We start from the raw sequence: 23311 nt of genomic DNA, 5'->3' as shown, positions 1-23311 counted from the left end.
TAAACATAATCTTTTTCTAAATCTGGGTTTTAAAGCCATAAAGTTTTTGAATACGTAGTATTAGGTATGGGAATCAGTTTCATCACTCTTCAAGAGACCTTCATTTTAATCTGAAAAATAGAAAATAGTTCACATTTGCCAAAATCTAGGAAAAATAGTGATTACTCAACAATTTGGGTGTTTTTTCTTCTAAGAAATTTACTTACACTGCAAGCCATCCATGTTACAAACTCACAAAGAATCATCCATATCACAAAGCCACAAAAAAATCCATACCACATAGTCACAAAGTATCACCCATATCACAAAGTCACAAAGGGTTATCCATGTCACAACATCACAAAGAATTATCCATGTCTGAATACATAAAAGCATAGTATGATATTCAACAAAAGATTACTTTCAAACACTCATAATTACACAGTTGAAATTTTGCATAAATCAGATAAACTACTAAATAATTGCAAAAATACTGTTAATTTGCTGTAGAAACAATCAGTCCTAATTATACATGCAGCAAGTGTGAGGCTTGCTGATAAAACCAACAAATATATCACTAATCAATTTCTCAGATCATCAAAGTTTTACTTATAAATAAAGTTATTTAAATTTATTGATCCTCCCAATTAAATATATTATTTTAAAAATGAATATTTAAATTAAAATAATATAAATATAAAATTCTAGAGGGTCCTATAGCCCAATACTTAAATTTTAGCATTTTAACTAAAAATTTAATTTCATCAAATATATCAGAGTAACTTTCAGATGGTCGAAATAATCGATCATTAAAAAAGGTTTCTAATTGCCTTAAAAAAAGGCATTAGTTTCAAAACTTCATAAGTCTGCCATAAGAATCCAATTAAAGCAGACCTCCTTTCCCAGAGATCTGATTCTCGCGTACAGTTTCCCAAGGATTTTGATGGAACGGTTTCACCGAAAAACCATCGGAACGGGACTCGATCCGCCATGTAATAGCGTTGTACGAGCGTTGCAAGATTGGTCCATGGTCGTTTGGTTGTCGAGTGAGACGAACACGCGGCCTAGGAGTCGAATGCAGCAGCGCCACGCAGCGCCTCGCTTCCGCGTTTTCTTCGCCGCGTAACGGGAGCCGCGTGATTGATGATCGAATCGCGTGAAAGCTGCTACGAATTCGCGGCGTGCGCGCGCACGCGCGGTGAGAGAAGCGAAGGAACGCGCGTGTGCCATAGCTCGGTGAAGTTCAAAGCCGGGCGGGAAAGTGTTATGCCGCGTTCACGCTGATTATAGTTTAGCGTACGTATATCGTGCTCATTGGCATTAGTGGATACTTTAGCTAGAAATTTACGTTGAATTTATCAACGAGGGACAAATATTTTACGTACTTTATTGCAATATAACTGATACACAAAATTACATAAAGAATATTTTATATATTTTTGCAATATATCTTTCATATTCTATTTAATTATATAGAATATATATTTAATATTAATTGTATAATTATTTTCTATATTAATATAGAATGTATTCTATATATTTTATATATTTTTTGTATAGATTAATTTTTCTAAAATATTTTATCTGTTCTATACAGAAAATTGATATAGAATATATTCTGTATATATTAATTTCTATTATTAAATAGTATTGGCTATAAAAATTGTTTTTAATTATTAACTATTAATAATTAAAAATATTACTATATTATAATTACTATAAAATATTACTGTATTACTATATTATAGTTCTATATTATATAAAATAATTACAGAATTAAATAATAATTATTATATAATTAAAATAGAATAGATAATATTAATATATATCTACTTTTATCTATTCTATATTAATTCTGTAATTATTTTCTATATTAATATAGAATAGATGATTAGGATATTAAATAGATATAAATTTATAGAATATTTATAACATATTGTAAATTCGTATAAACTGTTTTCCAAATTGTTTGCCGTACGGAATTTGTTATAAAGCAAGAATCAATTCCGAGTTAACATCATACGATCCTGGGCTCGAGAACTTTATCTCCTCTTATGTGTTATCGGAACATGTAAACTTTAACGCTTCGTTGATTTCATGATCCTACTATGTAGCTTACTATGTAGCATCTATCCGTCCGGTGTCCTGTTTGTGCTTAGAATGTATCTGACCTTATTGCACTATCTTCCTATCGAATTTGTCGATCATGAAAAATTCGAAAATCGCGAATTTGATTGAATTATTAAAAAGAGAAATGAAAAATGGATTTTTCTAGGAAAATGAACACCTTTAAAAATAAAAAACAAAAAAATTGATAAAACTACATTATTATGCTTCTTAATCTTAATAAGAAATACGTGTATTCGCATATATTTTGCATTTCGAAAAATTTCTAATTCGGTCCGTTAACAACTCTAAGCATATTTCTCTATTTCTGGAAAAAATTTTGAAATTAATTTTCGAAAGGAAAAAATTAAAAACATTTGTCAGTTTCTTTATAAAGTCATCTTACTCGTTTTGTTCTCTCTCATCGGTGTAAATATAGCCGAACAATAAGTTGCTGATTGATATTGTCGCTGCAGTGGCGCCACTGTCGCACAAAGAGCTAAGGGTATCAAAAATTTTGTATAAATATAAATAAAATAGTGTTATACTAGGGTTTCTCTTACTCTATTCACTTTCGATGCATGTCAAGTACCTAAGTACTCTAATTTTTTAATCCCAGGCGTTGACATAATAATTTTGTGTGATTATTTAACAGTCGACTCCACGTTAATGCCACCATTTTGTATCCCCTTCTTATCGTGTCCAGCCTTTGCTATGCGATGCTACATGATTCAATTTGTTTATACGATATTTTCCATCAATAATAAAAACTCCTTAGTCTTATCTCTCTGACAGTGTCAATAAAGGTGCATCCACGGCAACATAACTCGTCAGCTCCACATTCCTTAGTCTACTATCTTACTTCTGCACAGTTCGTGACTAGACTCAATCTCACGTGGATACTTAACGCTTTAATCCTATATCTGTGCTAATATTTCGTGCTGTTCATTGCCACTCTCTTTTACTCAGTCATTGTCATGCTGTACTATACAATTCAATCCAATTCTAAATGTACTATACGATTCAAATCCAATACAATAGTATACACTTTAATGTGACATTTGTAGCTGATAGTAAAAATTCTGGTACCCTAACTGTTTGGTAATTTCAGGAAATGTGGTTTTACGACGTCTTGGTTTTTCGAATCTATATTCATCAGGTTTACCATCTACTTATCTCTGCATAGTATATGGCCAGGCACGATTGATACCCTAATTCTGTGTCTTTTCTGGTGCTTTATACAACTTCTTATCATTTTCTTACTTAATCTTAATGTATTTCTTCCCCGTCCTTTGTTATGCAATATTGCATGATCCAGTTTGTACACATGATAGTAAGATTGTCCAATTAGTAAGAAAAATTTGTATACCCTATTTTCCTGATAGCAGACCAGAAAGGGTCTTTCTGTGACATTGTGATCTGCCAGAGCTACATTCCTTAGACCTACCATCTGATCTCAGCATAGTCTGTGACTAGGTACAATATATGGCATAATGCACAAATACCTAGCATTCTAACTCTGTTTTTGTTAATTCCATTGACTAGGTACAATATATGGCATAATGCACAAATACCTAGCATTCTAACTCTGTTTTTGTTAATACCTTATTTTTGTTAATACCTGTTTTTGTTAATTCCTCATGCATGATTTAATATGTAGATAGATATGACAATTATGACCAGTAGCAAAAATTTGCCAGTCCTGTCTTCATCATGAAATGTGGAAATGTGGAAATGTCCACATCATCAGGACACCATGGTCTCAAGACAGCATGACTTTTCAGAGCTACATTCCTCAGACTCACCATCCTCTCATCTCATCATACTCCATGATCAGACTCAGTCTTATCTGAACACTCAACATCCCAATTCTGTTCTTTCCAATATTTTGGTCTCTTATAAACATAAATTGAATCATTTATTAGGGATGTATAAGGGATTGTAGTTTTGAGTCACTATGACTATTTTCTTCTCAGAACATCTACATCAGTGGACTCAATCTTCTATAAATACTTATTATCCTGGCTCTAAACATATGCCAATAATTTACACTATTATACGTATGTAATTCACGTATGACACTTTCAGTCTTATCTTCCTGATAAGACTTCGTAACTTACCATAGTCACGTTCCTCAGGCTATCACAGCTCATTTCTGCACGGTAGCTGGCTAACATTCTATAGCAATTCCAAAGATATCAATGGATAGATCAATTATGGCTAGGGATATTAACGGAGGACAATACAGTACTATGTATAACCAGCTACACAGAACTATAGCCTTTGGATTAATCTATTCACTGATCACTGCATTCTATAGCAATTCCAAAATGATCAATAGCAGATCAATTATCGGTAGAGATATTAGAAATTAACAGTACAGCACTGATTATAGCCATCTACACAGTACTATTGTCATTGCATTAATCTATTCACTGATTATCTAAATTCTATAGCAATTCCAGAATGATCAGTAGTAGATCAATTATCGCTAGAGATATTAGAAATTGACAATACAGTACTGTGAAGTATAGTAATACAGTGAGTATAACCATTTTCACAGTACTATAGCCATTGGATTAATCTATTACCTGATTTTCTAAATTCTATAGCAATTCTCGAATGATCAGTGGATAGATCAATTATCCCTGAAGATTTAAAGGCTCAGTTAGAGTCCAGTCAGTCAATAACTGATAATACCAAGAAACGTAATCCCAAGACTGACCATATTCGCATTCCCTAATCTCTCATTCCATTTCTAGCCATTACACGACTAGGCTTGCTCAGTGTCATGCAAATGCACAGTATTCTAAGTACCTCTAATCTTTCATACGTAATTAGATTATTGCGCGTAATACCTTCATCCAATAACGAAAATTCTTCAGCCCTACCTGCCTGATAATAGGAAGAAACGTGTTCCCATGACGCAATGACGTATCAGACCTAGATCCTCGAAACACCGTCTCATTTCTGCCCGGTACACGACCAGTCTCCACAGCAACTGGCTCGTGAACAACGAACGAACAACTCTATAACTGTTTATGTCCTACTCGCGGAGCTGTTCGATAGATGTAGATACCATGCTGCCTCTAGCCGGGAACAGTCCGTGGCCAGCTCGCGAGCTACTCGCGGTGGTCCCTTCTGGCCAGTGCAGACGCGGCTTTATCTCGCGATATCTGCTCGATTCGACGCGACGCGCTCTCAGGCCAATTATCCGAAGTTTGATTTTGCAAAGTCTCGGCAGGCGATGCTGCCGTCGACTCGCTTCGCTCGCAGTTCCGCGCGTTTCTCTTTGGGCAGTTACGACGAAATTGACGTACCGTGACTCCCGCGTTGGCCAGTCGACGTTTTCCGCTCGCGAATCGACGATTCCGCGACACGCCTAGTTGCGGAAGGAACGTTGCGCCGAGTGGAAAAAAGCTGCTGTCTGCATCGATCCAAGCGCACTCAAGAGGGTACCGAATGTTGGACATCGGATTCGCGTAGGTTTGACTTTTCTCTTGTCTTTGGGTAATTATCCCAGCCATTGCATGAGACCTAAGGTTTCGGGTGATTGGTGGGGTGCTGTGCGAGATAGAGCGAGATTTTAGAATGTATACCTGTGTATTGAGATTTTAGTTCGGGGATGAGAGACGAAGATTGTGTGCTTGGTGTGCTTTTAATATTCTAGTGAGAAAGTTAGACTTTTTGGGGGGCATGATCGTTTTAATAGCAATCAAATGTTCGGCTGAATTTTTAATTGGAAATTTATTAGAAAATTTGTAATTCTGGATTTATTTCAGGCTTATTTCAAAATTTATAATTCTGAATTTATTTAAAAATTATTGCAATATTTATATTTTTGGATTTATTAGAAATTTGTAATTGTGGATTTATTTAAGGCTTATTTCAAAATTCATAATTCTGAATTTATTTAAAAATTATTTCAATATTTATATTTCTGAATTTGTTAAAATTTTTTATTCTGAATTTATTTAAAACTTATTTCAATATTCATAATTCAGAATTAATTTAAAACTTATTTCAATATTTATAAGTCAGAATTAATTTAAATTTGCTTCCAAATTTTTAATTTCGAATAAATATTAATAAAATAATAATGATATTTTTATTGTATTATTTCCGATGATAAAAGAATATAAATTAATTTTTAAAATATTTTAAATATTATATTTCTGAATTTATTAAAAATTTATAATTCTGAATTTATTTAAAACTTATTTCAATATTCATAATTCAGAATTAATTAAAAACTTATTTCAATATTTATAAGTCAGAATTAATTTAAAATTTGCTTCCAAATTTTCAATTCCGAATAAATATTAATAAAATAATAATAATCTTATTATTGTATTATTTCCGATAGCACATGGTAAAAGAATAATAATTTTAAAAATATTTGGAATATATATATTTAAATAAAATTAAGTTTAAAATTATTTTGAATTATGTAAATTATTATACTAAGTTAATGACAGATCATTTGAAGATTGTTTATTTTTCACAAGCCGATTTGTTAATTTTGAAGTAGGTTCGTTATTTAAAATTTTTATCTCATTTTTATGAATCTTATGCCTTTATGAATTTTGAAAGATATTTTAATTATTTCCTTTTCAATTCAGTGTTTAAAATTTAAATACCCTATACGTAACTAAGAGTATTTTATCTCCAGCAATTTTAACTATATTTTAACTATTTTAAAAATTGCATACATATCGCAGAGTATATAGGGTTAGGTTAGGTTGATTGGAAATTTAGATAAGATAAATTATACAGGGTTGTAAGAGAAAATAGCATCGATGGTTTAAATTTGCCAAGTTGCTAGGCCAAATAACTATAAAGTCGCGTTCAAGATTAACCGTTTTCACATTCTTTCTGGAAGAGAAGTTTCTCTTTTCAGTGATTTCACGCATCGGAAACTGCATTTATTAATATACTTGGCTGTAACGCCAGGTTATGCGAGCATTAAATGATTCAATCAAACTGTGAATTCGAGAAATGTTATACGATAGCTGCTGGGAACACTTCGAATTACTCCTGCCATGGTTTCGAGCAAATTATATAGACTGTTCCAGGATTTTCTCGCGTAATGTTATTAATATATTTCGCGAATAAAAGTGAAAAAAAGAAGTATTATGCTCTAATGTTATGAGAAGACGTATCTCGACGAATACAATGAAATTTTCTAAATATTTCAAATTACAGTATAAAATATAATATAATAATAATAATATAAAATATCTCGATCGTATTTCCAAGATATTAAAAATGATCTGAAAGTTATTTTATTAGCACTTGCACTAGCATTCAAAAATTTGTGAACACCCTGTATAATTGCATTTTATCGCGAGTGACATTGAAGTAAGAGGTGCAGTTGAAAATTAATTTTTAAATTAATGAAATTTTTAAAAAATATTTCAAATTACAGTATATAGTATACAGTATAAAATATAATATAATAATAATATAAACTATCTCGATCCTATTTCGAGGATATTAAAAATTATCTGAAAGTTATTTTGTTGGCACAAAAATTTTTGAACACCCTGTATAGTTGCATTTTATCACGAGTGACATTGAAGTAAGAGGTGCAGTTGAAAATTAATTTTTAAATTAATGAAATTTTTAAAAAATATTTCAAATTACAGTATATAGTATACAGTATAAAATATAATATAATAATAATATAAACTATCTCGATCCTATTTCGAGGATATTAAAAATTATCTGAAAGTTATTTTGTTGGCACAAAAATTTTTGAACACCCTGTATAATTGCATTTTATCACGAGTGGCATTGAAGTAAGAGGTGCACTTGAAAATTAATTTTTCTAATGTTATAGTGATGGAGATATACAATCTTGTTCGTAATAACTTATATTTTCTCTCTTTTATTTTTATTTTTAATATAAGTTGCAGGGATTTTCATATGTTAATAATACTAATTTTTGGAAGTAAATATTTACGAAAAAATTATGCTGTGAGTCTTTATGCAGTAGTGTCGTATTTACTAAGTTATGTAACGATACGTTCTATCAGAAGATAACAATCTTATCTGAAATCAGTAAATAAATAACGATAAATTGCATTCCGTGTACCATAGCAAACGTAGTCAGAAAGTTTTCTATGGTTCGAAATTTATTACATTATTTTATATGTGAGCCGCTCACTGCGCAAATTGATTATCTCCATAAAACAAAAAGTGGTGAAATGCAATAAAATAATGTATATTATTTTTGAAAATTCCCTTTATAATTTAAATCGAAATAAATATCGTAGAATGCATAAATACGAATGTAACTTTCATCTAGCGGTATATAAAATTTATAAGAAAAAATAGCCAAAAGGTAATCGTTAGTAATGTTACCATTTTTATGTTACTGGAAGAGTTAATCGATTTGGCAAGTGAGAAAAGTAATAAATTTAAATTTTACTAAATTTTACTTAAATTCTGATAAGACGGTACTAAAAAATTCACCGTTGTCATTCATGGCTTGCTAGTGCATTTGAGTTGCATTATTGCAACGATTTACATTAGAGTACGGAGTTCATCAAAGTGACTTCTGAAATAAATTATTTATTATTCAGTGGCTAAAAAATTTTTGTCGCTTAATGATGTTGATCTTAATTATCAGGGAAAGTTATTATAAATAGAAAAAGTTATGACTATACCAAGTGCTTTGACACTTAAATTTAAGATTTTTCAAAAAGTGAAGTTCATCGTTTTGTGCAGTGAACGACTCATATGTCTGAATTAAATGAGAGTACAATTTCTGATAAATACAGTAAGAACGAAAATATTAAGAGAACGTTAAAAGGTATTTTACAAAATATTTGAAAAATGTTGGAAAATATTTATGTTTAAGTATTTATATTTATAATATAACATATATTGATAAAAATTTTCTGTCTTTTTTTGAAAAATTTTACATGAAATCATTAGATTTTTAAAATCTATATCTTGAAACCACGCAATTTTTGTTATATAACATTTTTTTTGTGCATTGTATATATTGGAAGTTACAGAGTTGCACATGATGCATGGATCACCCTGTATATACAGGGTGAGTCTCATAACGCGACTATTTAAAATAACTCATAAAATATTTGTTGTACGAAAAAATGTTTCAGATAAATATTGCATGGTTTTCAAAGGGGCGTACAGTAGTCTAATCAATTTTATGTGATTTTGCATTTCTATGAAGATATAAAGGTCACCTTCAATCTTTTAAGGGGGTATTCTTGACGAATAAAAATCGGCTTCTTTGGAATTTTTTTTCTAAAGAAACCATAATACTTTTTAGCATACAGTTTTCGTATTTAAATTTATTTATGCTAGAAGAACATTCCCAATTTTTTTTCAACGAAATTATTGAAAATTATGGAAATTATATAGCCTTAAGTACATCGTGTTTTTAAAAACAGCCACGAATGGGCGACACGATTCTGGAGCATCTGGTAATCTGAAGCGAAAAATCTAAAAAGCATCTTGATTAGTATAAATACAGCTATAACATAAATCACAAAGACAGCGAAATTTCGAAAATTAAAAAAATGGCGGCATTTTGAAATTTAAATATCGATTTTCCTTCTGCTTTTTCAACTTTGGGGGGTAAACAAAAATAGAAAAAATCATCAGATTTTGAAATCCGTGGTTCACGTGATAAATGTACATCCAGTGAAGATCTCCTCCAAATTTCGAGTCAATCGGTCGACTAAAACGCGAGATACCCCGTCAGCCAGTTCAAAAAACATGGTTCCGAGAAAAGCGCGTTTGAAATTTTAATTACCCGTTGCACGATGGCTGCGCGTCGCACTTTAAACATCAATAACTCGGATAATTTTACAAATTCAAATAAATCCTTTTGCAGGGACATTTTCGAAAGCATATACCCTGCGAAAATGTAAAAACAAATTAATTGCTTTTAAACCAGATTATAACAATATCCCATTAATTAATTTTTGCAAAATAATATTTCGATATTTAATATATAATGCTTGGTGTTATATATACTGATTACACGATACAACATTAAATAGTAATTTAACTATTTAATATTAATTAAATATTAATATAACTATTTAATATTAATAGTAATATTAATATATACAATATCATCGAATATAATGATAAATTAATATTAATTTAATATAGAACTACTGGCATTTCATTTTAGCATACTATTCCTTTTGAAAATAATTATTGAAATTTTTAGGTTATCATTTGCCACTTTAAACATCCATAACCTTGCTAATTTTACGAATTCAAACAAATCCTTTTACACAGACATTTTAGAAACCATATACTTTGGGAAAATGTAAAATTAAAAGAAAAAAATCGATTTTTTAAATCGTATTACAAGAATACCCCCTTCACTGGAATAATTATACTAACAGTTATACCAATAGTTGTAATAGTTATACCAAGACTATAAACTGAGTCTAAAATATTGTACATACAGACTCATCCTATATACATAATATAATTCGTCTAATAGACAAGCACATAGTATCCAGATTTTCCACGTAGCGAAATTCAAGCGCAACTTGAACCGAAAAAATCGAAACAAATGAAGCGTGCCTGCGAAACCCCCCTCCCCTGAACAACCTAACCCAATCCAGCCATCATCCCCACTAGCGTGCGCTCGAAGAGCAACCTTGCCAGGAGCGCAAAAAGCCCGAGGAGAGAGAAGAGCAGTGACTAACCGACACGATTGTTTTCCGCAGCGCGAACGGGAGGGCGCCAGTGTCCAGCAAGCCGCCCCTGCCTCCGCAGCCGCCCCGTGTCGGGGCGCTGGGCTCGAGACCGTCGACGGGCGCGTCGGCGGCGGCGGCGGCGGCGTGTTCGTCGCGCCGACGCGCGGCCACGGACCTTGGAAATCCGGCGGCCATCGAGATGGCGAAAGCCCGCACGATGCAGGCCGCCCAGGAGCGCCCGGTCGGCCTGCTCGAGACCGACCTCGACGAGGCCGTGCCGTCGACGACGACGACGTCCAGCGTCGCCGCCGCTTCCGCCTCCGCGAACGCCGCCGGCAAGAAGACCAGGAGCCTGCTCAATCTGAATCACACCTCGGCCGCCCCGCGACCCAGGCCCGAGCACGCCCTCCATGTACCCCAGTCGCCTGTCGCCGCTTCGCACAGGAGCCCCCGCGACGACGACGCCGCGTCCACCATCAACCAACGGCCACACAAATCCATGGAGTTCCTCCTCGACAAGGAGAACCTGCATTTCGTCAAGGTGAGTACCCGTCTCTTTAGTCTCCTATACTCGCTGCCTGGGTGTCTACGCCTCGAGGCTCGTGTCTCGCTATAGCCTGTGTCTCACACGAAGGCACACCGTGTCCGGGTGACTCGGGAGTTGGAATTTCGGAAGCGTTGGGGAAGAGTTTTGGAAGAAGATGGTGAGTAGAGGGGTGGATCGAGTAGCAGGCTAGTTTGGGCTAGGGGTAGAGGGTCTGATGCGTGAGACGTACACGGGAGGTTCTATTAGCCCGCTGCTAATTGCCCTCGAGAGGGTTGCATTGGTAGCATATGGTGTATGACATCGATCGTGGCTTCGTTTCGTTGACGTGGTTTAGACGTGGTACTTGGTCTCACGGAAGTTTAGGTATATTACGTTCGCTGTACGTTTGTCTGCTTGATGAGACTGGGTAGCTGGCTCCCGGGTGTGAATTGCATTCGGCGGCGTGTCTTTCGCGGGTTATTCGCGTCTTTGGTAATTATCGGCTGTTTGATTACGATGACAGGGGACTGCGAGTCTTGTGCCACTATCAGAGGCCGATGTGGATAGACGGATCGTGAAATAATGTAATAAACGCGTGATATTTGGTTGTTTAGGAAAATTATTGTTAATTCCATTACGATGACAGACCTGTTAGTCTTATGTCAGTATCAGGAGCCGGTATGGGATCGTGAAATAATCTAATTCATGCGCATTAATTCACAGATCTTTGCTAATTATTGTCAATTTGATTACGATGACGATAGGCCGTGAGTCTTGTACCAATATCAAGTGTTGGTGTCGATAGGTGCATCGTGAAATAACATAATCGACGTAACCCACTCGTGATACTCAGATCTTTGCTAATTTACAATGACAGAGCACTGTGAGTCTTGTGCCAGTATTATTGGCCAGTGTCAATAGGCGAATCGTAAGATAACGTAATCCACGCGTGATATTCGGGTCTTTGGTAATTATTGTCAATTAGATTACGATGACAGAGGTCTATGCATCTTGTACCACTATCAGAGGCCAGTGTCGATAAGTGGATCGTGAAATAGCGTAATTCACTCCTAATATTCGGATCTTAGCTAATTATTGTCAATTCGATCACAATGACAGAGCACTGTGAGTCTTGTGCCAGTATCAGGGTCCAGTGTCAATAGCCGAATCGTGAAATAACGTAATCCATGCGTGATATTCGGGTCTTTGGTAATTACTGTCAATTCCATCATGATGACAGAAGCCTATGCACCTTGTATCGCTATCAAAATCCGGTGATCATAGGTGGATCGTAAAATAACCTAATCCACGCATGACATTCGGGTCTTTGCTGATTATTGTCAATTCAATTACGATGACAGAGGCCCATGAGTCTTATATCACTGTCAAAGGCCAGTGTCGATAGGTGCATCGTGAGATAGCGTAATTCACTCATAATATTCGGATCTTTGCTAATTATTGTCAATTCGATGACAATGACAGAGCACTATGATTCTTATATCACTGTCAAAGACCAGTGTGAATAGGTGGATCGTGAAATAACATAATCGACGTAACCCACTCGTGATACTCAGATCTTTGCTAATTATTGTCAATTCATTTACAATGACAGAACACTGTGAATCTTGTACCAGTATCAGGGTCCAGTGTCAATAGCCAAATCGTGAAATAACCTAATCCACGCGTGATATTCGGGTCTTTGGTACTTACTGTCAATTCGATCACGATGACAGAGGTCTACGAATTTTGTATCACTATCAGAGGCCAGTGTCGATAAGTGGATCGTGAAATAGCGTAATTCACTCCTAATATTCGGATCTTTGCTAATTATTGTCAATTCGATCACAATGACAGAGCACTGTGAGTCTTGTGCCAGTATCAGAGTCCACTGACAATAGTCCAATCGTGAAATAACCTAATCCACGCGTGATATTCGGATCTTTGGTGCTCACTGTCAATTCTTTCACGATAACAGAGGCTTATGCATCTTGTATCGCGGTCAGAATCCGGTGTTCATAGATGAATCGTGAAATAATCTAATCCACGCGTGATAGTGTATTGGGAGGGCCTCGATGATGAGGATCTTGGCGAACGAGACAGAGAGATAGGTATTTTATGGTGTACTTTCGAGGTTATAGGAATTGCGCCTTGGGGTCTAGCGGAAGGACTCCCGGGAAGCCGAACGAGGCCTTCGAGATCGCTGCTCGATCGAACGTGTTGCTTTTCAGGTTTCTTTCGTCCTCTTTCGACTTATTCCCAGAGTTCCCGTTGATCTTCTCCGTGTTCATTAGTATTAAGTGGCGACTACGGGGAAATTAGTTCGCGTTGGACGATTATCGGTCCTAGTATCCTTTAAGCTGATTAGGTTAACAAAATTATCCTACTGAGCTGCGTGTGTACACATATGCATTCTTAATTTCATTTGCTCGAATTTTACGGAGAATTATTCGACCTTTCCACTACGGTGGGCTTAGGCCGTTTTCGGTGTCCTTGAGAGTTTAATTCTTGCAATTTCGAGATTTTTTCAGTTTGGTCATTAATATTAGAACTAACGACCTATAATGAGTAGATAGGTATATTATACACGAAGGAAGATAATTTTGATAGTATAAGGAAGACGAATAACTATTAAATAATAATAATAAAAAAATAATAACTAATTAAGAATTAAGTATGAATTTTGTCAAAAGCAGTTTATATTTTCTCAGAAATTGTAGAAATAAAATATCTGAGAGAAATTGTTTTGACCCCTGTGGTAGTTTCAGGGTTAATGACATTTTTGGTGGATTATTTTTGTAGAATTTTGATTTTGAAGTATAGTATGAGGAAAATAAGATTTTTGAAACTATTATGGATGAAATAAAATTTGATGATTAGATCATGATTGCAATAATTAATTTTAATTTATGATTTCACGTTCTGTTATATACCTTCTTCGGTTTTGCAGCCATGTGGGATTATTCTGCCTTTGCAATTTAATTGGAATTTTATTATACGTAGAATTCTTAATTAGATGCATTAATTATTTCACTCTTCGAATATTGCATATAGAAACAATGGCTATTTACACTTTCCAGTTTCGTAGTAAAATGTGAAATATATCTAAAACGTAAATTATTAAACTAATTGAAAACATATGTTTTTACAAATTTGCATAAATTAGAAACAATTAAAAATTATCACTAATGACAATCTAATCTAAAAACATACTCACTAATTGGTAATAATTTAAGATTATTCAGTTAGATATTCGAAAAAGCTGTAGAATGCCATGTATTTGGAAAATACAGAGATACCGAATCCAATTTCGCCATATTTTCTTTTAACTAAATTATGTAAACTAATTTTAGTTAGGCGATTGTGAGGTATAGTGAATTTTTATTAAAACAAAATTTGTTTGAATTTTTGTTACCGAATCAAATTTCGCCATATTTTCTTTCGACTAAATTATGTACACTAATCTTAGTTAGGCGATTGTGAGGTATAGTGAATTTTTATTTAAAAAAAAAAAAAAATTTTTTTTAATTTTCGTATTACGCTTGTATGTCGAAAGCTGTCGATGATTTTTGGCACTTGGAGCTTACTGAGAGGATTATCGGAATATTGTAACGAGTTTAAGTGTATTTCAGAGTGATTCACTTTTGCAGAACAGCATAAAGTGTAGCTTCACCTTTGACATTTCGTCGATTAAGTGGTCTGAGGCGCCACCGATTTCCGTATCAAGCCTACTGTTCAAAACAAGCGATACAATGAGATTCTCCATATCTACGAGAAGAGCCTTCCCCATACAGCAGTCTAGCCACATAAGTTTGGAATTCAATGGAAACACTTTGAATGCTTAGTTATGCTCATGAATAATAATTGTCTGCTCGTCAGGGAAATTTTGAAACGCTGACTCAATTGTCTAAAGTTTAAAATAAACCTCGACCTTTCAACTTCATCCATTAGATTAGCCTCCTTCTCATGTTGCAACAGTTTTGTAACTGGTTTTATAGTGAATATTATTGGGATTATTTAAGAGCAGAATATTTTGTTATTTTGGTGTAATTATGATATTATTTGTTATTTTAATGTAGATTTGTTTTGGTTGTCATTGTTTGTATATACATATGAAGATTGATTTTTGGGAGTTTGAGTATAGTATAATGCTATAGTTGGCAAATGAAAAGAAAATTTTTCATTTTAATTGATAATGAAAATGTTATATTGTAACATAAATTTTTTCAGTTGTCATTAATTGTTTATATATTTATATACAGATTGATTTTTGGTCATTTGAGTATAGTACATGCTATTATTGTTACTGCCTGATAACTCATTTTGTTATGGGTACTTAACAGAGAAAATTTTGTATCTTAGTTAGTAATTGAAGTATTATATATTATTATAAGATAAGTTTATTCAATTGCCGCCATTTTTCTAAACATAGAAAGATTGATTTCATAAAATTTCAGTATAACAAGTATTATGGTCTTTAGTCTCAGATACTTAACCCTATTAAGAATATAGACAAAAGGAAAATTTGTTATTTCAGTGTACTTGAAATATTGTATGTTATTGCACTGCAGATTAGCTCAGTTATAGTCACTTTCCTAAGCATAGAAAGATTGATTTCATAAAATTTCAATATAAACAAGTATTATGGTCTTTAGTCTCTGATACTTAACCCTATAATAAGAATATACACAAAGGGAAAATTTGTTATTCAGTGTAATTAAAATATTGTATGTTATTACACTGCAGATTAGTTCAGTTATAATCATTTGTTCAAGCATACAATGATTGGTTTCTAAGAGCTTCAGTATAACAAGTATTATGGTCTTTAGTCTCAGATTCTTAACCCTATTAAGAATATAGACAAAGGGAAAACTTGTTATTTCAGTGTACTTGAAATATTGTATGTTATTGCACTGCAGATTAGCTCAGTTATAGTCACTTTCCTAAGCATAGAAAGATTGATTTCATAAAATTTCAGTATAAACAAGTATTATGGTCTTTAGTCTCAGATTCTTAACCCTATTAAGAATATAGACAAAGGGAAAACTTGTTATTTCAGTGTACTTGAAATATTGTATGTTATTGCACTGCAGATTAGCTCAGTTATAGTCACTTTCCTAAGCATAGAAAGATTGATTTCATAAAATTTCAGTATAAACAAGTATTATGGTCTTTAGTCTCTGATACTTAACCCTCTTAAGAATATGTACAAAGAGAAAATTTGTTATTCAGTGTAATTAAAATATTGTATGATATTATAATACAAATTTGTTTTGTTATAGTCACATGTTCAAGCATACAAAGATTGATTTCTAAAAGCTTCAGTATAACAGCTACTATGGTATCCCTCTAGCTGCATCTTCAATGTTAAGCTAATAACATTGCAGTCTATTAGATGAGGTTGAACTCTGGCCAGTCTCCTAATTGGTGTCTTTAACGAAGTACTTGAGAACAACATTTCAGATGGCCTTGAGATAGATTGTACTATTGAATAAACTGCCTAAAGACTCTGTAATTATTGGGTGCAAGCTTTTTTGTATAGTCTGTGTAGGTGGAGCTAGTCTGGCTTGTTGTCAGTTAGGTAATCCTATTGGGGACCTGGTTCAACTCTCCTGAGATGTGTCCAATATGACACACTCTTGAACCTCAGGGCCTCAGGACTAAACTTCTCAGTTTGGGACTATGCTGGTAATCCTGCAACCATAAACTCACTTAAGAGTCTAAAAGTGAAACTGACCTGATGGCTTCTCTGATGATGCATCTATCTCACTGTCAAATTTTGTAATCATTGACATTTATTTTTAATCACTCTATGTTTATAATTACATTGGTACCCTAATCTTTTTATTCTTTGTATCCATATTAGTTTTAGTACTTTCCATATTAGTTTTAGTATCAAATCAATTGAATTTCACATTCACATCAAAACCTACCCTTGTCAATTTTACTGAACTTTTAAGTAACAACATATAGTGATAGTTAGAAATGAGACCTAAATATATCTTAATGAAATGGGGTATTTCCAGAATTATAACACAAGAATAATCCACTGGTTATTCAAAAATAAATTGAAGTTGATAGGGGGTATTTTCTTCCTCTCTTGAGGAATCGATAAGACTGACAAGGGTCAGCTTTCATAGGAATCCTCTAACTTGGATGACAGGTTCCAGATATTTTATTTCTGTAGTTTCTGGAAATATTCTGTTTTTGACAAAATTAACGTTGATTCTTATTCAGATAAACATCTACATACTTCTTTAATTATGAATGCGACCTTTGTATAATTTATTTACACATCACAGAGAACAATGATAATCATGCAAACAAGTAAATCAATAATTAATAACATAATTGAATTATTCTTATATTATAATAATATTGATATTTTTATCATTCCCATGCCAAATTATAGAAAGAATCCTAATTTTGTGAAATAAAATGATTTATGAAGCATTGTTAATAACGTTAATCAAATTGGAACGTACGGTTTCAGAATGCTGAATTACGGCGCAGCTTTTTCCTACAAATATTTCGTTCAAAGCCAGCAAAGCTATAAAACACGGGGCGAAATATAACTGTTTATCTGCGTTTTAATCTCTCGTGGCATCTGACGCTCGATATTGCAGGAAGGATCTTCCGGTGATAACGAAAAGCGATTTAACCGTTCGAACGGGATTTTCGTTCGACCAAACAACGATTCTCCAAAGCTATGAGTGTGTATTGGATTGATTCATAAGTAATTACTATTTTTCTATACCAGATATCGTATTCCAAATATATTTTCTGCGCGAAAAAATTCGCTTTCATATATAGACTCGTATTTCAAATAAATTTATATTCCCTATGTTAACAAATAAAATATGACAAAATATTTGCAACAAATATTTAAAGAAGTAAAGAAGTAAAGAAATGTCAAAATTATCACGGGAATTGTAAAAAATAATTCACTGCTGTGCTGCATATGACATTTGTAGTACGTTAATGTAGATATCAGTCGGGGTGGCGCTAGTTTGTTCGGTGGAAAGTGCTCCAAGAGTCGTTACAATAATCCTAATAAAACTTGGATCATACTGAAACATTTTATTCTTCGATTATGGATGTTTCACCTGTTATTATACATAAATTACAATACTTATATAATTCATAATAATTTATCATAAATATAATATTAACCCTTTGCACTCGGCGATTTTTTCGTTACAGGAAAATAGTAATTTGGATACTTGCCATAAGGTTGACGATATTTTTAAAACGGTAAGTAAAAGAAATCGTATGCAATTTAGAACGTAAAATTATTTTACTTCGATATTCCACGCACCGTTAATTGTAAATTTGATATATTAATTAACGTCCATCTTTAGAATCTGATTTAATGGCGACTGAGAGGCGCCTCTCGAGTGCAAAGAATTAATACAAATTATTTAATTTTCCAATTTTACTGGTATAATCTTAAACTTTCCTGCTGTTGTATATACAGGGTGATCAAGCTGAATGGGATCACCTGAATATTTTTCCATATCAAATATCTTGCTTAGAAATCAACTGGCTGTTGTTCAGAGACATTTGCTATGAATCGTGGAGCCTAATTATGACTCGGTTCTTTTACATTGTGGTCTTGTTTAGCCTGTTCATGTGTATCCACCGTTGTCTTCCTGAAGCAGTATTCTCATGGGTGATTCATTTTTCATCCCTTATACTCGGTCTTCTTAAAAAATGGGTCATGTCTGTTCATGGACGACAGCAAAGTAACTATAGACAACTTGTACGCCTTGTCCATTTTTAGACTGGTCACGTGGTGCTCATAGAGAAGCTAGCTCCACCTGGCTTTCGTGTATGGTGGTTAATATGGATCGAGAGGTCTGTCACCTTATTCTTCTTCTTCTTCTCTGACTGTTTGTAGCGGGTATCGTTGGACCAGGGCTTTTAATATACAGTTATCATTGATCCGGATTCTGTTCATCTTGCAGCTTGGGTACCTTCGGAGAAAAACTTGGCAGACTTGTTCTGTACTGGACGTTGTGTAATGCGCTTCCATTACCAGGAAGGACACGTATTTTTCTTGTCATGACTGTGGCGACATTTTTATATTTTGGAACGCCATTTTGACCCTCCCATTTTAACTCTTTGCACTCGAGAGGCGACCCTCAGTCACCATTTAATCAAATTCTGAAGAACGATGTTAAATTAATACAGGTAGCCCTCCTACAACACGGTTTCACTATAACACGATTCATAAATTGCGGGAACCCTCCTACAACACGGCATTCTATAACACGGTTTCTAACACAATAAGAAAATTGCAAAAACCTTTGTACCTTTGTAAAATATTTCTACTTGGCAATGACGTAAAAAGATTTGGAAAACATTGATAGATTTAAAAAATTGATTTTTAGAGTTTAATTATTCATTTGCAATATCTATTCTAATTTAGTAAAATATATGATACGTGATCGACTCTCATTTCATTTTAAATTTTTACCAAAAATTTCAAAAATTTATTTCCCATAAAAATATAAAGAAATTTGGAAAACATTAATAGATTTAAAAAATTCATTTTTAGAGCTTAATTACTCATCTGCAACATCTATTCCAATTTATCACAGTATATGATATGTGGTCGATTCTCATTTCTTTCTAAATTTCAAAACCCCGTTTCCCATAATAATATAAAAAAATTTTAAAAACTTTCATAAGTTAAAAAAATTTATTTCTAGATTTTATTTACTTATCTGCAATATCTATTCCAATTTATTGCAATAATATATGATACGTGGTCGATTCTCATTTCTTTCTAAGTTCTGAAAACTTCTTTCCCATAATGATTTTAAAAAGTTTGGGAAACATCGATAGGTTTAAAAAATTTATTTGGCCAATTTCGTTCGCCGGTGTCTGCAGTGGCCGTTGAAATTTATTTCGGACCCGGTTCCTTCCGGCGCATTTGCACGTTCGACCGCTCGAATTCGCGAGGCGCGGCCGGCGGGGAAAGCAATTTAGTTCCTTGCGGCCGCTGCAATGGAAATTGAATTTTATGCAGCTACACGCGCGACGATTTTAATTGACAGGATCAGTCAGACCGCGCGATCAGTGTGAAACAATCGCCGATCGACCCCAAACTCTCATGGCTGCCAATCATGCATAGTTTATATACCGGGTGGTCCATTCTCACCGCTGAATACTAAATTAGCGATATAAAATGTTATACACGATATTTATACATTATTTTTTTGCACAAATTAAATTATAATACAAATATGTCATACAAGTTATTAAAGAAATTATTAATGTACAACTATTTATTGATTTATGAAAATTTATATAGTGATATTAATATAGTGATATTAATATAATAATTCTTTAAAAATCTTCAGATGTGCATTGATTTATTAAGATTTTAATATAATATTAATTGCTTGCTGATTAATTATGTTAATATAGTCAATGCTGTTGATTTCTTTTATTTCTCTGATACTAGGAATGTTGTTAAAATACGACAAATCAGAAGTGACCATTGTCGTAGGCTTCTTTCACTAAGACAAGAATAAAAATATAAAATTTTATTTAAAATATATAAATAGAAACTGAAATCAAAAATGACCTGAATTCACGTCAACGATTGTAAATGTCTTAAAAATTAACAAAGATTGGGAACAAAAAAAATATATATATTTTTGAATAAATTATAAGATACAGTGAAAGCCAAAATTTTAATTTAGAAATTATAAAAAAGAAATTTGAATATATTTTCAAAAGTATTCCATTATTTGTTATCCTTTGAGGATAATGATGAGGTTATGAAAATTTTCTGGAAATGAATGTAATTAGTAATTAATGAAATTAATCTTGGGGGTGACTTAATGTATATTATAGAAATGTTATAAAAAGTAACATATAGTTAGCTCAAGGTTCCTGATCGAAGAATTGATTACCAAGGGTTAATATCTCACTAGAGGGGGTTAATGTAGTTTAATTGCTGTGTGTAAGGCTGCATCAAAGAGTTTATTAAACTGGTTGAACAACTCGGCCAACACACAGCAATGTGCTAAAGTAGTTCATGTAAACATCCTATATAAATAATAATAAACAATAAAAGTGTTTGCCTCAAAATTGGGATCCATCTTCGTTATGAGAACTGTCTAACTAATCAAAATTCCTGATTTCAGAAAATTCTGCTTTCATAGTTATTAAAAACCTATGATTGTTTTTGACAAAATTAATATATTGATTTTCATTGAAATAAAAATGATAAATACATATTTGATTATTATAGTAAATTATGGTAAACTATACGTGTCATAGTATAGTGTAAATAGTATAGTACAGTATATATTATATTAATATCTGTATAATAATAATAATAATAATAATACAAATATATGTATATACTAAGGTATTATATAGTAATGCTAAATAATATAGTAATTAAAAATAACTAAATAATATAGTAATATAGTAATATAATATAGTAATGCTAAATAATATAGTAATATAACATAGTAATGCTAAATTATAGTAATTATTTATACTTCATGATATTTACTGTAACAATACTCGTGTGTGTGAGTGTGTGTGTGTGTGTGTGTGTGTGCGTGCAAATTTAGGGCACATATTATGGGTCAATGGGTCTGATGTTGAGTATCACTGATACGTTTGTTCTCTTGCTTATCTCAAATGGTAATTTTGATTTTGTATCGTATGAAAGGCAGTCGATATTAAATTCAAATTAACGCGAAAAATTGAAACAAGACCTGGGTATAAATTTGAAACATATATAGACGTTCATTTCAAAGCATTAAAATTTCATAGAGAAAGATTCATGGAAGACAGAATGGTACATCGAGAATGTAGTAACGCGCTTCTCCATTATTCAACAACGATTGATACTGAAACGACAGCTTAAATAAAATTTCGAAACTTTAACAAATATCACGACAATTATTTATTTGAAATAATTCTAGACTGAAGTTATTTTAAATCCATCGTGTTAAAGTCGACTCCTAAATTAAAATTATAAACACAGTTTTAGAAATAACAAAATAAAACAAATTGTGTATTAAATAATATTGTCTTATACTATTGTCATTATACAATAATGATAACTAAATATGCAGATCACTTTAAAAGTACTGCACGAGAATAATAATAACTCGTTAAATCCATTGAATACTTCACCAGAAATAATAAAATAAAATAATATTATAGAAAATATTATGATACAGTCATAATATAATAATACAATAATATACTAATATAATATAAAATAAAATAAATTGTATATTAAATAATACAGCTATTGTCCTATACCATAATAATAATTAAATATACAGATCACTTTAAAACTACTGCATGAGAATAATAATAACTTTTAAATTCATTGAATACTTCACCAAAACCTATTGTCAAATCGTTCCTCCTTCATTGCAACATAACCTAACAAAAATAAGATAGTGAATACCATTTATTAACCATGAATTACAAGTTTAATAATATGACAAACTTAAAGTTTCGTTTCACGATACTTTGCTCAATTTTACTTACCGATTGCATTGTCTACTTCTACGTACATTCTTTTTAACGTGGACGCACGTTACATCGCTCCGCGATGCAACAAGGTCACTGGCCCGCATCCTCGTGTATAATTTATCGCGGCGGCGCGCGGGAACTTTTGAATTGCTTGAAACGCGGCGTAAAGTCGCCGCCATCGGATAATCGCAAGATACATAACATTTGCATTTTACATGCGCGTCGCTGTCTGCATTCGCACATGGATTTCGTATGGGTATCTGGCGATAATAAAAACTCCAATTTCTCTTATCGACTGGCCGGGAACAGAGGGAACTTTCACAATCTCGACATTTATTTGTGACTTTCTGCCAACGTATCTGACATGCATCAACATTATCGACGGGGCTCGCGGCTTATCTCACTATTAATATATATTGTAGTTCATGGTTGTGGGAACTAGAGTTGTGGGAACTATTGTTTCGTCAATTAAGATATATATTATATA

The 23311-nt window shown here is 33.0% G+C and overlaps 1 protein-coding gene across 7 annotated transcripts in view; it reads left to right on the top strand.

The window, feature by feature from the left end:
• The window catches only part of LOC108548382 (uncharacterized), a 177301-nt gene that overhangs the window by 76575 nt on the left and 77415 nt on the right, over positions 1–23311 (top strand). For all 7 annotated transcript variants that reach the window (XM_017901293.1, XM_017901292.1, XM_017901296.1 and 4 more), the window contains exon 5: positions 10812–11322. In XM_017901293.1, coding sequence (XP_017756782.1) covers positions 10812–11322 — 511 coding nt within the window. The remainder of the gene's footprint in view (positions 1–10811; positions 11323–23311) is intronic.

Source organism: Eufriesea mexicana, unplaced genomic scaffold (assembly GCF_001483705.2).
Source record: "Eufriesea mexicana isolate 0111107269 unplaced genomic scaffold, ASM148370v2 scaffold1601, whole genome shotgun sequence".
Taxonomy (NCBI): domain Eukaryota; kingdom Metazoa; phylum Arthropoda; class Insecta; order Hymenoptera; family Apidae; genus Eufriesea; species Eufriesea mexicana.
The sequence above is the reverse complement of the archived record's forward strand: the minus strand, read 5'-3'. Positions and strand labels throughout refer to the sequence as shown.